We start from the raw sequence: 14,168 nt of genomic DNA, 5'->3' as shown, positions 1-14,168 counted from the left end.
AACAAAACAAAACAAAACAAAACAAAACAAAACAAAACAAAACAAAAAAAGTAAAGCAAAGCGAAACGAAACAAAATGAAATGAAACAAAACAAACTCCTATGAAGGACGTAAAGTTAAAAAATATAATCAGTATTTTGCTATAAAATTGAAAATTTCCTTTACTCTTTCCAGCTTTATACAATTTGGTATAAATAAAACACTTCAGTTTTTCAAGTTCATTGGCATATAACTTCATTGTAATAAAATTTTAAAACATTTAAAGCTATATTTAGAATGGCTGTAATTTCTGTCACGATAAATTAGGCTTCAAGGTTTACTACTATTAATTTCTTTTTAAAGAAAAGTTATGTATGACATGTTATCATGCTTCTGACTTTAGATTTGTATGGCATGTCAGAATTACACATAACAGCTTTAGGTAATATAAAAAACAATGCTTTTTGGAAACAACTATTTAGAATCTAGCTGTGTGACTTCAGGGAAGCTATTTAAAACTTTCTAAATGTTCTTACCTGCAAAAATGAAGCTAATGTTTTCTTCAAAAGGGTGTTTTGAGGACATGGCACAAAGTAGACCCTCAATAAGTGTTATTCTCCCATTTATTTTATTTCAGTACATTCTAAAATGGCAAATATTCCCTGATAGCTTTAAAATTTCTAGATTTTTTTCTAATGAAATAGTACATTTTGTTAAGTAAAATGGAAACTACAATTTCACTCAAATGAATGCTGAGTATATAATACTATTTCACACACTTGTGTTTTAAAATGACACACCAGAAGAGAGTGACAGCAAATCCTATGTTTAATAGACTAACTAGAACAACACTGACTTCATAACCATTTAACAATGGTCACATTTAAGGTAAAAGACCTAAAAGTAAAGATAATTATAGAAAATGTAGACATTGCAAAAATCCATCCTTCTCCACAGATAAACTGCTGCTGTGGCTTTGACACCAATCTTTTCTCCATAATTCTGATATAATTTCACACATAAGTTTCCATATAGTTGAAATAATAAAAGCCTTTACAAACCTAGCAAAGACACATCAGCAATGATGAAGTATCCTCCGTCAGGAACTATGGGTTTTAGGCCAACACTTTCAAGTAAATGTACTATCCGATCTCTTTTTACTTCTAACTCTTTTGGCAAAGAATTAAAGTAACATTCTGGGTCATCCATGCGCTTGATGTCAATCCAGAAAGCTTGAGCCAAGGCTTCCTGTTTGTCAGAATTAAAAAATATGAAAAGGATTATGGTAATGTTATTTATTGCTTAGTTTATTGGTATAATAAAGATGATATGAGTAAAATTATTGGCAAAGAAGTCACTCAGGAAATAAAAGTTGAATTCCTGTGAACCTATATTAAACTCTATAGGTTAATGGAGGAATCAGTTATACCTAAATGATTAAATCTCATGTAAAGAACTGAGAATGAGTCCTGAAAATTCAAATTGAAAAAGAGCTGTTACATAAAGATGGCTTGCTTGGAAACAAAAAGACATTAAGATATTTTCTGTTGAGGTGAGTTGTAGAATGACTTGCTAAATCTAAGTCAGAAGAACAACCACAGAGTAGTCAGCGTCTCACCATTATATTTGGGGACAGAGTGGAAATGAAAGCCGACCTACTGTGCAAAGGAGAAATGTGCCTTTCTTGTTCTCCATAGGGGTGGAAATCCTTGCTGGAATTATTCATATGCCAGGAAGGTGGTCAAAGTGTAAGAGGGACTAGAAATGAGTTTCTGGAACATCTACAGTAATTCCTCTACCTTTCTTCAAGAGCTAGGACAGCAAACTGGGCCAAGGAAAAAGCTAATGTTGTTAAGTACAGTGGACTGAATGTTTGTGTCCACTCTCACATTCATATATTAAAATCGTAAACCCCAAAGTGATGGTATTAGGAGGTGGGGCCTTTAGGAGGTGATGAGGGCAGAAGGGTAGAGCCCTCAGGAACAGGATTAGTGCCCTTACAAAGGAGGGTTAGCTTGCTCCTTCCACCACGTAAGGACACAGCAAAAGACACCATCCATGAAGGAGCACGTCCCCACCAGACACCAAATCTGCTGGTACCTTATCTTGGACTTTGCTGCCTCCAGAACGGAAAGAAACAAATTTCTGTCATTTATAAGCCACCCAGTTCATGGCACTTTGTTATTGCAACTCAGACCAACTAAGACATTAAGGATCAGGCAGATAAGAGAGACTGTGTGGCAAGAGATGAGACTGGAGACAGAGAGGGGCAAGATCACAGAGAAGATTTTATGCCAAAAGAATGCAGTAAAACAGAATTAGTAATAATTCTCCAGTACTACAAAATCTTGGAAAACAAGGATTGATTGCCTTAGCCTAGAAATCTGTGGTTTCCTGGAACCAAACATGGTTGTCCCAGGACAAAACAGAGCACCTAGCTGAAATGGAGAATAAGAGGGTTCAGAAAAAGATGTTCTGCATTCTTAGCTATATCTTTTTTTTCTTCCTCTTGGCAACTTGTTCATTTACTATAGGAGATAATGCCTTAGAAAATTCCAAGTATAAGGAGACAAAAACATCCATCCTAACTACAGCATTATCCTGGACTCCTTTCTTTTTCTCATACCCCATATGTAACTTATTGACAAATAATGTGAGCTCTACTTTCAAAATATATTCAGAGTCCAATCACTTTTTACTGCTTCTACCATCCCCATCTTGGTTCAATGCACTGGCATTTCTCTCTTGAATCACTGTAACAGCTTTCTCACTCAATGAGGCAGTCAGAGTCCATTTGCTAACACAAGCCAGACCAAGTCACTCCTGAGCTCAAAACTCTCTGGTGACTTCCTATCTCACTCAGTCCTTACAGTGACGTGCATGGCACAGCTCCATTGGACTCCCAGCTACCTCTCTGGTCTTAGCTTTTCCTACTCTTCTCTCTCGATCATTCCATTCCAGTCTCTGTGCTGTTCTCTGATATTAACATGCCAGCCAGGCTGTCTACCACTGGGCCTTTTCACTTGCTGTTTTCTCTGTACAGAGGGGTTCTTCTCTAGGTAACTATGTGGCTGCTTAATCTCCTTCAGTTAGTTGTTCAAATGTTACCTTTTCAGGGAGGCTTTCAAAGATTACCCTGTTTAACACTGTATATCTCCCACCTGGAACTTTATATCCTTCCTCTTCCCTATTTTATCTTTCTTCTTCATATCTATCAACATCTTTTTTTTCTTTTCTTTTTTTTTTTTTTTTTTGAGATGAAGTCTTGCTCTTGTTGTCCAGGCTGGAGTGCAGTGGCACGATCTCGGCTCACTGCAACCTCTGTCTCCTGGATTCAAGCAATTCTGCCTTAGCCTCCTGAGTAGCTGGGATTACAGATGCTCACTACCACGCCCAGCTAATTTTCGTACTTTTAGTAGAGATGGGGTTTTGCCATGTTGGCCAGGCTGGTCTCGAACTCCTGACCTCAGGTGATCCGCCTGCCTTGACCTCCCAAAGTGTTGGGATTATAGGTGTGAGCCATTGTGCCTGGTTCTTTTGCCCTTTTAACTGCCTTCTAGAAAAATACTATTTTTTCAGCATTTTGATTATCCATAGAATGATGTTAACTAAATCCCTATTTCCATAATAAATATACAAAAATATTAAATATTAAATAATATTTAAATAGTTTTTCTTTTTTACTTTATGATGTATTCTGGAAATCTTTTTTATCTCAGTACAGTAATTATAGTATTTTCCCATTTTCTTTCTTGTTTCTTTTCTCTTCAGTAGTCAATAGATAGAGTAATGGGTCCCAACGACATCTAGGTCTTAAAACTCAGAACTTGTAAATATGTTATGTTGCATGGTGAAAGGAACTTTGCAGATGTGATTGAAATTAAGGAGATTATCCTTAATTAATTGGGTAGATTATGCATTGAGCCCAATGTTATCTCAAAATTGCTTGTAAGGGAAAAAGGGAGGCAGGAGGGTTGAAGCCACAGGAAATGTGTTGACAGAAGCAGAGGATGGACTGATGTGACTGTGAACCAAGTAATGTAGGCAACCTCTAGAAGCTGGAAAAGGCATGGAACAGAGTCTCTCCTAGAGCCTTCAGAAGGAACACAGCAATGCCAGCACCTTGATTTCAGCTCTTTAAGACCCATTTCGGACTTCTGAGCTGAAGAACTGTAGGATAATCAATTTGTGTTGTTTTAAGTCACTAAGTTTGTGGTAATTTGTTATAGCACCAATAGGAAACTAAATATGGTCATATAGCATTTCAGTGTTTGGATAGATCATGGTTTATGTAATCAATTGTCTGTAGATGCTAATGGATTATCCTCAATCATCTGCAATGAATAGCCAGGTAAGTGCATAACTTCTTACATGTGCAGATAGCCTGATATGGTTTGGATCTGTGTCTTCATCCAAATCTCGTGTCCAGTTGTAATCCTCAGTGTTGGAGTTAGGGCCTATTGGGAGGTGATTGGATCATGGGAGTGGTTTCCCATGAATGGTTTAGCACCATCCCCTTGATGCTGTTCTCATGATAGGGTGTTATTGGGAGATATGGTTGTTTAAAAGTGTGTTGTACCTTCCCACTTCTCTCCCTCCTGCTCCAGTCATATAAGACATGCCTGTGGCCGGGTGTGGTAGCTCAAGCCTGTAATCCCAGCACTTTGGGAGGCCGAGATGGGTGGATCACGAGGTCAGAAGATCGAGACCATCCTGGCTAACACAGTGAAACCCCGTCTCTACTGAAAAAAAAAAAAAAAAAAAAAGGCATAAAACTAGCCCGGCCTCGCAGGTGGCTGCGACTACAGGTACTTGGGAGGCTGAGGCGGGAGAATGGCGTATGCCCGGGAGGCGGAGCTTGCAGTGAGCTGAGATCCGGCCACTGTACTCCAGCCTGGGCGACAGAGCGAGACTCCGTCTCAACAACAACAACAACAACAACAACAACAAAAGACATGCCTGCTTCCTCTTTGCTTTCCACCATTATTGTAAGTTTTCTGAGGCCTCTCCAGAAGCAGAAGCCACTATGCTTTCTGTACAGCCTGTAGAACCGTGAGCTAAGTAAACCTCTTTTCTTTATAAATTACTAAGTCTCGGGTATTTCTTTACCTAAGTGCAAGAATGGACTAAAACACAATTTTAGGGTAAATTCTTAGAAGATGGATTGCTTTCATAGGGCAAACATATGTGTAATTTTGCTTGGTGTTGCCATTGTCCTTCACAGAGTTGTAGCACTTTAGATTCCTGCCAGCAGTGTTTAACACAGCTAAACTTGTGTTTAAAAAAACACCCAAACCATCCTTGATAACAGTGAATATGTATTTGCTCCCCAAATTCCAAATTATATTAGAAGGCCCTGCAACAGAAGGATAGAAAGAGAACTAAGTCAATTCAAATATGCAATATAAAAGTAATACCTTCACCAAAAGACCATGCTTCTACCCTGAATTACTATAACACTCACCTGTAAAGGAGTTGCACAAGTATAAATTGTGTTTTGTTGAACTGTCTGTAAATGTTTTATCAAATGATTCGGACCAATGGACCAGCCAAGCTGGGAAAGGAGAAGATAAAACATATCAGAAAATCTAATTATATATAACAAATCTGAGACAGCAGTTTAAATTTAGTGCAACTGTTAAATATATACAATCCTAAAATGCTGGCTGGGTATGGTGACTCATACCTGTAATTCCAGCACTTTGGGAAGCCGAGGTGGGTGGATCACTTGAGGTTAGGAGTTGAAGACCAGCCTGGTCAACATGGTGAAATGCTGTCTCTACTAAAAATACAAAAAAATTAGCTGGGCGTGGGGGTGGGCACCTGTAATCCCAGCTACTTGGGAAGCTGAGGCAGGAGAATCACTTCAATCACTCACAGAGTGAGACTCCATCTCAAAAAAAAAAAGTTCACACTATGAAGGTAGTACAGTTTTAGTACTTAGAATCATTTTGATGGTGTTCTTTTCAAGGAACAGCTTCCAAATGGAGTCATATTCTGAAAGATTAAAAACTGGTAACAAAGCTTGTTTGAATTACAGATTAAAGTAACTCTGAATGAGGGCCTAAGGAACTCATAATTAAAACATATAGACTTGATTCTGCAGGCCTAATTTTTGATGCTCCCTCCTTCTTCTTCTTCTTTTTTTTTTTTTTGATACGGAGTTTTGCTCTTGTTGCCCAGACTGGAGTGCAATGGCCGGATCTTGGCTCACTCAACCTCTGCCACCTAGGTACAGGCGATTCTCCTGTCTCAGCCTCCCAAGTAGCTGGGATTACAGGCATGCACCACCACGCCCAACTAATTTTTTTGCATTTAGTAGAGATGAGGTTTCACCATGTTAGGCTGATCGAGAACTCCTGACCTCAGATGATCTACCCGCCTTGGCCTCCCAAAGTGGCAGGATTACAGGCGTGTGCACCATGCCCAGTCAATGCTCCCTGCTTTTTACCCATGTTCAGGAGAGATGAGGCTGGAACAGAATTGGGTTTTAACTGGATAAATTATTGTAATAAATAATACAGTGGTTAACTGCAGGAATTCTGGAGCCAGACTTCCTGTACTGGCTTGAATTTATTAGTGGGGTAATCTTAGGCAAGTCATTTAACTTCTCTGTGCTTTAGCTTTGTCATATGTAAAATGAAGATACTAACCATACCCACCTTATAGTGCGGTTATGAGAATGAAAGAAATTAGTATATGTAAAACATTTAGAACCTGGTATATATTTAGAACCTGCCAAAATATTAGCTACCATTATTTTTTCTCCTTTTATATTAATATGCAGGAATCTGAACACTTTTTTGCAAAGAAAAAGGTGTCATTAGTTGATCACTTATAAAAGGGAAAATGACCTAATTTTTCTTACTTTTAAAGAAATAATTAGGTCTCAAAAAGGATAAAACTCAACATGAAAGCCAAATAAGTCAAGAGATAAGCAAAGATCACCAGGTATAAAAATCTATATAAACTGAATATGTATGCAATTATTCATTTATCTGTTTACTTATTTATTTCATTATTTTTTAAAAGATGGTCTTGTTCTGTCTCCCAGTGGCCAGAGTGCAGCTCACTGCAGCCTCAACTTCCTGAGCTCAAGTGATCAGTCCCAAGTTGCTGTGACTGCAGGCATGCACCATCCTGCCTGCCTAATTTTTTAAAAATGTATTTGTAGAGACAGGGTCTCACCATGTAGCCAAGTTTGGCCTTGAACTCCTGGCCTTAAGTGATCCTCCTGCCTTAGCCTCCCAAAGTGCTGGGATTATAGGCATGAGCCACCATGCCTGGCCAGCATTTAAAACACAAAACACTCTACAAAAAAATAAATAATATACAGGCCTATTTTTAAGCAATTAAATTCTTACTCATCTTACCTTCCAGCCAGTTACACTGAAAGTCTTTCCAGCACTTCCTATTGTTATTGTTCTCTCCCACATACCTGGAAAAGTAGCTAAACAGAGGAGGAAAAAAGGTTAAATAGTTGTTTTCCAATTAATCTACATTTAGTATAATCTAAAAACATAACAAAGATACATAAATTCAATGAAAATAAGTGTATTATGGTTTAGCCAGTATAGTTATTTCTAGTTTTTTTTTTAGATAATGTAACTTTAATGTAAAACACAGATGAAAAGGTTACAACACTGTAATGTTGCACCAAAATAATATATAAATAGATTTAAAAATGTTTTAATTAGTTCTGGGGCAGGAGTGTCAGGGGTACCAGCAGGCAGTGTTCCAGACTGCCTTAAGTGGCAGCTGTCACAGGAGCTGTAGCATTCAGTGTTCAATGTTAGCAGTGGCTGCAGGTTCAATATAATAGTCCAGTGGCAGGGCTTAGGTTGTGATCCTGATTATTGTTTAGGCCCCTTTATTTTGCCTATTTTCTGAGTGTATTTCTCCAGGCTTCCTAGAGCAATGGCTCTTAAAATGTGTTCTCACACTAGCAATATCAGCATCACTGGGTAACTTGTAAGAAAGGCAAATCACTGGGCCTCATCCCAGACCTACTGAATCAGAAACTCTGGGGGTGGGACCCAGTAATCATGTGTGCATGTGTGCGTGTGTGTGTGTATGTGTGTGTGTTTTGCTAACAGCTTTATTGGGATATAAATCCCATAAATTCACCAATTTAAGGTATGCCATTCAGTGATTTTTTAGTATATCTATAGACCTGTGCAACTATCACCATAACCAATTTCAGAACACTTTTTTCATCCCAAAAGAAGCCCTGTACCTTTTAGCTATCACTCTTTAATATCCTCATGGCCATTGTGCCTGAATGAACCTTATCAAACACACATATTTTCTCCATAAGGAACATCACAAACTTCTTGCACTTAGGAACACTAGACAGCACTTCAGCACTAGGCTTGGGGGCCATTTTAAGCAGCAAAATCACTGTACAGAGAACAATTGCTTATAGTGTGAATTGAAACAGAACCAGAGTGTTGCCTTGTTTGACCTTGACTGGGAATGTGTGTAGGGTGACTCAAATTTCCCCTTCTCTTCAAATGAAGTGCTGTGAGTATTGATTTTGTTACACATATATTTTAGGGAGTAGGCAAATTTGCAAATACAGAACTCAAGAATAATGCGAATAGGGTGTATAATGGTTTTCAAGTTGATTAACATCTTTAATAAAGACATTGATTCATTCATACATCAAATATTCATTAGCAACCACCAGGTGCTAGGGATTAAGGTCTAGAGGAAACAAAAATGAATAAGATGCAATGCTTCAAAAAATTTAATGTCTAGTGGGGACATGAGACACACACAATGACAATTGTAATACAGTGTGATAAATGCTGTAATAGCAGAAGGCATGGACGGTGATGCAAGGATAGAAGAGGGTGTTGACGGTGGCTTTCTGCAGCCAGTAATTCTTAAGCTGAGACACAGAAGACCACATAGGCCATAGCCAGGCAGAGAAAGGGAATGAAGATATTTTGGGCTAAGAGAATGCAGGTAACAAAGGTCTGGAGGTCTAAAATGCAAGAGTTTGTAAATTTTGCTAGACATTGGTAATAACTGGTAAATTACCATTCTGTCACTCTTCTGACAATGCCACCCACAATACTGCTTTTTGGATTCCTCAAGTAATTTAGTTGTGAAGTTCTTTCCATGCAACCCACAAGTTTTTCCACTTGTTTTTCAGAAGCACAAGTGGGGGATCTTGTATTGTTCTTAGAGTGTTGGTACACACAAGGGGAAAATATATGCTCATCTCTGGGAATCTAAGCTTCTGCTTTCTGAAATAATCTGCTCTTAAGCAAGTAAAGTGCCTACTAAAATGTAAGGCAGCTACAGGAATTTCCAAAACAACATGTAAGTAATTTCAGTCTACCCTGAAATACCTGCTAAATTTGAAACAGTAGGAAAAGTATATAAATCAGAAAAGTTATAATTTTATTCTCTGTGGAATATAACAAAACCCAAAAAGATAAATGAGAAAAATAGTTGGAATGTCCACTTGAAGAAGGAATATTTTAAAATTTGATATAAATAATTATATCCCTTCTAGTTTTGAGACATTTCTGGTCTTCCAAAATACTCCAAAAGAATGCTATGACACATGCCCCACTTTTCTATTTGACCAGAGAAAATCTAAACTATGTATAATGCAGATTATCACTTCCTTTAAAGGATACATCATATATTAAAGGACTACTGTTGCACTTTGCAAATTGATGTAATAGCTGTTTTGTAGCTATTTTGCATCTTTAATGTAAAAAAGACTATTGTATGTGATAGAATACCTAAGTTTTAATGCAAACAAATTGCACTTTCTAAATAATGAAATAGTGTATCCATTTTTTGGTCTTATTTAAACTTTATGGGCTGTTACAACTAAAAAAAACCTAAGTTCAAAATATACATCTTGCATATCTTTAGTAAATAATGTTATCAGTTACACTTTACCCTGAAGGGCTTAAAATGAGTAGATCTAAATAATAAATTTCAAGATGATGTAAAGTGATCTTTTGGGATGAATATTGCCACACTGAATTAATTACAACAAGAAAGTAATTGTTCATGTTAATCTGATTTTCCACTGGGAAACAGTTCAAATGACTTGAGACGAGGTCACCAACAGGATGGGCAATGGTGGACTCTGATGCAATTTAACACATGATAACATTTTGGTGTAGTAAGGTGCCACACCCTGCAAATCTCTGGCTGCCTTCTCTGTTTATATATTCCCCTTGAGAAAATGCATTCTCTTCCATGTGTCCAGCTACCACCAACATTTTGATGACTGCCAAAAATACATTCCGTTATAATTTGATTCTGATGATCAGGCCTATAATTCCACTTGTCCCCAGATATCTATTCTTCTATGTCCCATAGACACCCAAACTCAGCAAGTTTAAAGCATGAGAAGCAGGAATTCCCTTTGCTCAGCCCTTCCCTACAAATCTGCTCCTCTCCATATTTACTCTGATTAAAGGCCTCATCACTGCTGAGTAGTTCAGGCTAGAGATCTTAGTATCACACTTGCTTTCTTTCCACCTTTAAATGCTATACTCTATAATTTCTAAATAGCCCCCATGTACCATCTCCACTGCTAGGTTATCTGATTTGCTTAAGACCCTCCTCTGTGGCTGGCTCTCATCTTTGTAAAAAAAAAATCTAGTCATGGAACCAATTCTCCTGTTTTGTTACACCTTTTGCAATAGTTCTCAAAGTAAGCTCGCTGGCACTCTGGTAATCAAATTAATGTGCAAAATTTTAAAAAATCAATGTTAAGTTTTCTTCCACACAATTTTCTTAAGCCTTTACCAAATACTACCACTTATCTGATAGTGGATGCTCCAATAGTGAAACAGATGAGCATTTAGTAAATGCATATTAATGGAAAAATCAGAAAAACTCAAATGTGTTTATTTCAATAGCTTTTTGTTGTGGACAAGTATGAACAGAATTGTGATTTTTATATTGGCTTCTAATTGTTGAATTTCTGTTAGGAAAATTGCTATTACTTTCAGGATGGAATTCACAATATCACTATTTCATGATGTAGAACACTGTGATCTCATGGTGATCTACCATTAAATTAAGTTTCTTGTTGACCTCCTCAACAAAGTTTATACTCTTTATCTCATATTCAAAGCCCTTTAGAATCACCCTACTTTTCCACCCTGATCTATGCCAGTTACTACAACACACCCTCATAAATCAAACTGAGGCTGGGTTCTACGGCTTATGCCTGCAATCACAGCCCTTTGAGAGGCCAGGGCAGGAGGATTGCTTGAGTCTAGGAGATTGAGAATAGTCCGAGCAACATAGTGAGATGCTATCTCTACAAATATTTTTAAAAAATTAGCCAGATAAGGGGGTGCAGACTTGTAGTCAAAGCTACTTGGGAGGCTGAGGTGGAAGGATTGCTTGAACCCAAAAGTTTGAGATTACAGTGAGCTCTGCGCCACTGCACTCCAGCCTGGGTGACACAGCAAGACCCTGTCTCTTACAAAAATAAATAAATAAACAAGGCCGGGCGTGGTGGCTCAAGCCTGTAATCCCAGCACTTTGGGAGGCCGAGGCGGGTGGATCGTGAGGTCAGGAGTTTGAGACCAGCTTGGCCAACATGGTGAAACCCTGTCTCTACTAAAAGTAAAAAAATTAGCCAGGCATGGTGGCATGCGCTTGTAATCCCAGCTATTCGAGAGGCTGAGGCAGGAGAATCGTTGGAACCCAGGAGGCAGAGATCGTGCCACTGCACTCCATCCTAGGTGACAGAGCAAGACTCTGTCTCAAAAAAAAAAAAAACAAAAAACAAAAACAAAACTTATTTACCTTTCTTCTTCGTTTTTAAAATTTCAATAATCATTTACCTTTCTTAAGTGTATCTTGATATTTTACACTTCCTTGTCTAAGTACATGCTAGTTTATGTTTCAGGAATTTAGTTTCTATTTCTCTGTTTAGCTAATTCTCTATCTTTTGGTCACTCCGTTTTTATTCCCCTCAAACAGTTGCTTTCTCTTCCTACATCTATAGCAACTTGTAATATACTATAGGAATAATTATGGCACATGCAACAATGCAACAATTTAATATATAAGCGCATTACATTTCTTATTTTTATTTTTCTTAAAAAAATTAGCCGGGTGTGGTGGTCTGTGCCTGTAGTCTCAGTTACTTGGGAGGCTGAGGTGGGAGGATTGTTTGAGCCCAGGAGATGGGGGTTACAGTGAGCCAGTGGTACCAGGGCTCAAGGGATCCTCCCACCTCAGCCTCCCAAGTAGCTGTGACTACAGGTACAGACCACCACACCTGGCTGATTTTTTGAATTTCTGTGTAGAGATGGGGTTTCTCCATGTTGCCCAGGCCAGTTTTGGACTCCTGGACTCTAGCAATCCACCCACTTTAGCCTCTCAAAGTGCTGGGATTACAGGTGTGAACCACTATACCTGGTCTAAATTTTAACATTTATCTATTTCTGCTACATTTTTTAGTCATCCTTCCCTTAATCTTTTCATCTTTCCTCTTCATTTATTCAACAATTTCTTTCTAATTCTCTACCATGTACAAGATTCTATGGAAAATGGGGATGCAGAAGAGACTAAAACAAACAAAATCCCTCCATTACTGTGGTTTAGAATTAAAATATATAGATTCTGATATTTACTATAGAGGAAAAAAACAAAACAAAACAGAAAAAGGACAAAGCAAATGCTGGAGGGAGAGGTCTATCTATTTTCAATGTGATGGTCATGAAAACTGACATTGAACAAAGGCCTGAAGGAGGCAAAGGATATTTGGAGCCAGGTAGATATTTGGAGGAAAAGTGTTTCCAGGCAAAGGAAAGGGAGGTGCGAAGACCCAAAAGCTGCAGCCCAGTTTGTAATCCTATAGTTCACATGGTTTGGACTACTGCAGCAGGCACTACGGCATTCATGAGATAGCCTAGTAGCAATGGCTGAATCTCAAGCAAGGGCCAAGCAGCATACCTGACTACCCCTGTAATTTCTTTCTGTTGACTTGGCATTTTGGTAAGTTGTTGAGCACAGACCGTCTAGAACCTCTTCAGGCACAAGAAAGCTCCCTGTGTCTTATGTACCAAGTAATTGCTAGATTTCTGCTAAGAAGCCGGGGATATGGGCAAAAGAACTACTACTCTGGTATCATAGCTTTATAGTATGATCCAAAATCTCTTATTCTTTGTCCTTTGAACTATTCATCAATTCACTAAAGTATTGCTCATTTAAATACCATTTTTAAGTGTTCATACAGACAGATACCCATTACAAAGACCATTTTAGATTTGGTCTGGGATACTTTCCAATCAGTTCTACCATATGTGCCCAAACACATTTAGATTTGTGACTCTATATTATAGTTGGTACCTATTTTTAAGTGCTTATTTCCAGAATATACAAGCCATTCATAAACCTCATCGCTGATGCAAAGTGTGTCATATTTGATGCAAAGGTCAGCAATTACTTGCAGTTCCTCTTTGTTATACACCTACACATAATAAAGGAAAGAGCACAGCCAATTATTCAACATGTGAGAAAATGATAGGTCAGAAGACTGTGTAAGGAGATAAGAGACTTGTTTACCTTGCCAAGTGGGTTATGTGGAGTATTTAGTATAATAGCTTTGGTTTTGGAATTAAATTTACTTTCCAGTTCTTGAGGATCTAATGTCCAGTCAGAACTAGACCATCTTTTTCCATCAACAGGTTTCTAAGCATGAAGAATGAAGATATAATTTAATTCAATTAAGTCATGTTTACTGTCTTACAAACAATCTAATAAGAAAAAAACATCAAAGAAAGTCATGGCAAAGGAAACTGAATAAAGTACCAACAAATGCTTCCCTGGAGTAGGAACAGAAAAAAAAGTAGAAAAAGACTAACAAAGAAGATAAACAGAAATAACCAGGCTGTAGTTCTGCTTAAGAGCCCAAGAAGACCTAAGTCTTATGCTCACACCTGTTAAATGGAAAAATAAGCCCTGTCAACATTAACTGCTGTTACTATTCCTTCACAGGAACTAGCTACAACTATGGTTAACATGTCTGATATTGTAAGGTTAGCTGATGATTTTGTGACTCACCTTAGTGTATTACTTATGTTGAAAATATTTAAAAAAGACAACTAGACAAACAGAGACATACAGGAAATCTCCAAATGCAATCAAAGTGGAAACTTTATCATAAAAAAGTAATTGGTATTTTCAAGA

General features: G+C 37.9%; 1 protein-coding gene across 2 annotated transcripts in view; it reads right to left on the bottom strand.

Annotated features, from left to right (window-relative positions):
* Positions 1–14,168, bottom strand: part of KYAT3 (kynurenine aminotransferase 3) — a 63,701-nt gene that overhangs the window by 12,086 nt on the left and 37,447 nt on the right. For both annotated transcript variants that reach the window (XM_023208104.3, XM_023208107.3), the window contains 5 exons: positions 13,545–13,670; positions 13,329–13,449; positions 7,352–7,428; positions 5,443–5,532; positions 1,040–1,226 (listed from right to left, as the gene is read on the bottom strand). In XM_023208104.3, coding sequence (XP_023063872.2) covers positions 1,040–1,226; positions 5,443–5,532; positions 7,352–7,428; positions 13,329–13,449; positions 13,545–13,670 — 601 coding nt within the window. The remainder of the gene's footprint in view (positions 1–1,039; positions 1,227–5,442; positions 5,533–7,351; positions 7,429–13,328; positions 13,450–13,544; positions 13,671–14,168) is intronic.

Source organism: Piliocolobus tephrosceles, chromosome 1 (genome assembly GCF_002776525.5).
Source record: "Piliocolobus tephrosceles isolate RC106 chromosome 1, ASM277652v3, whole genome shotgun sequence".
Classification (NCBI taxonomy): domain Eukaryota; kingdom Metazoa; phylum Chordata; class Mammalia; order Primates; family Cercopithecidae; genus Piliocolobus; species Piliocolobus tephrosceles.
This window is presented reverse-complemented; position numbering and strand designations above follow the sequence as displayed.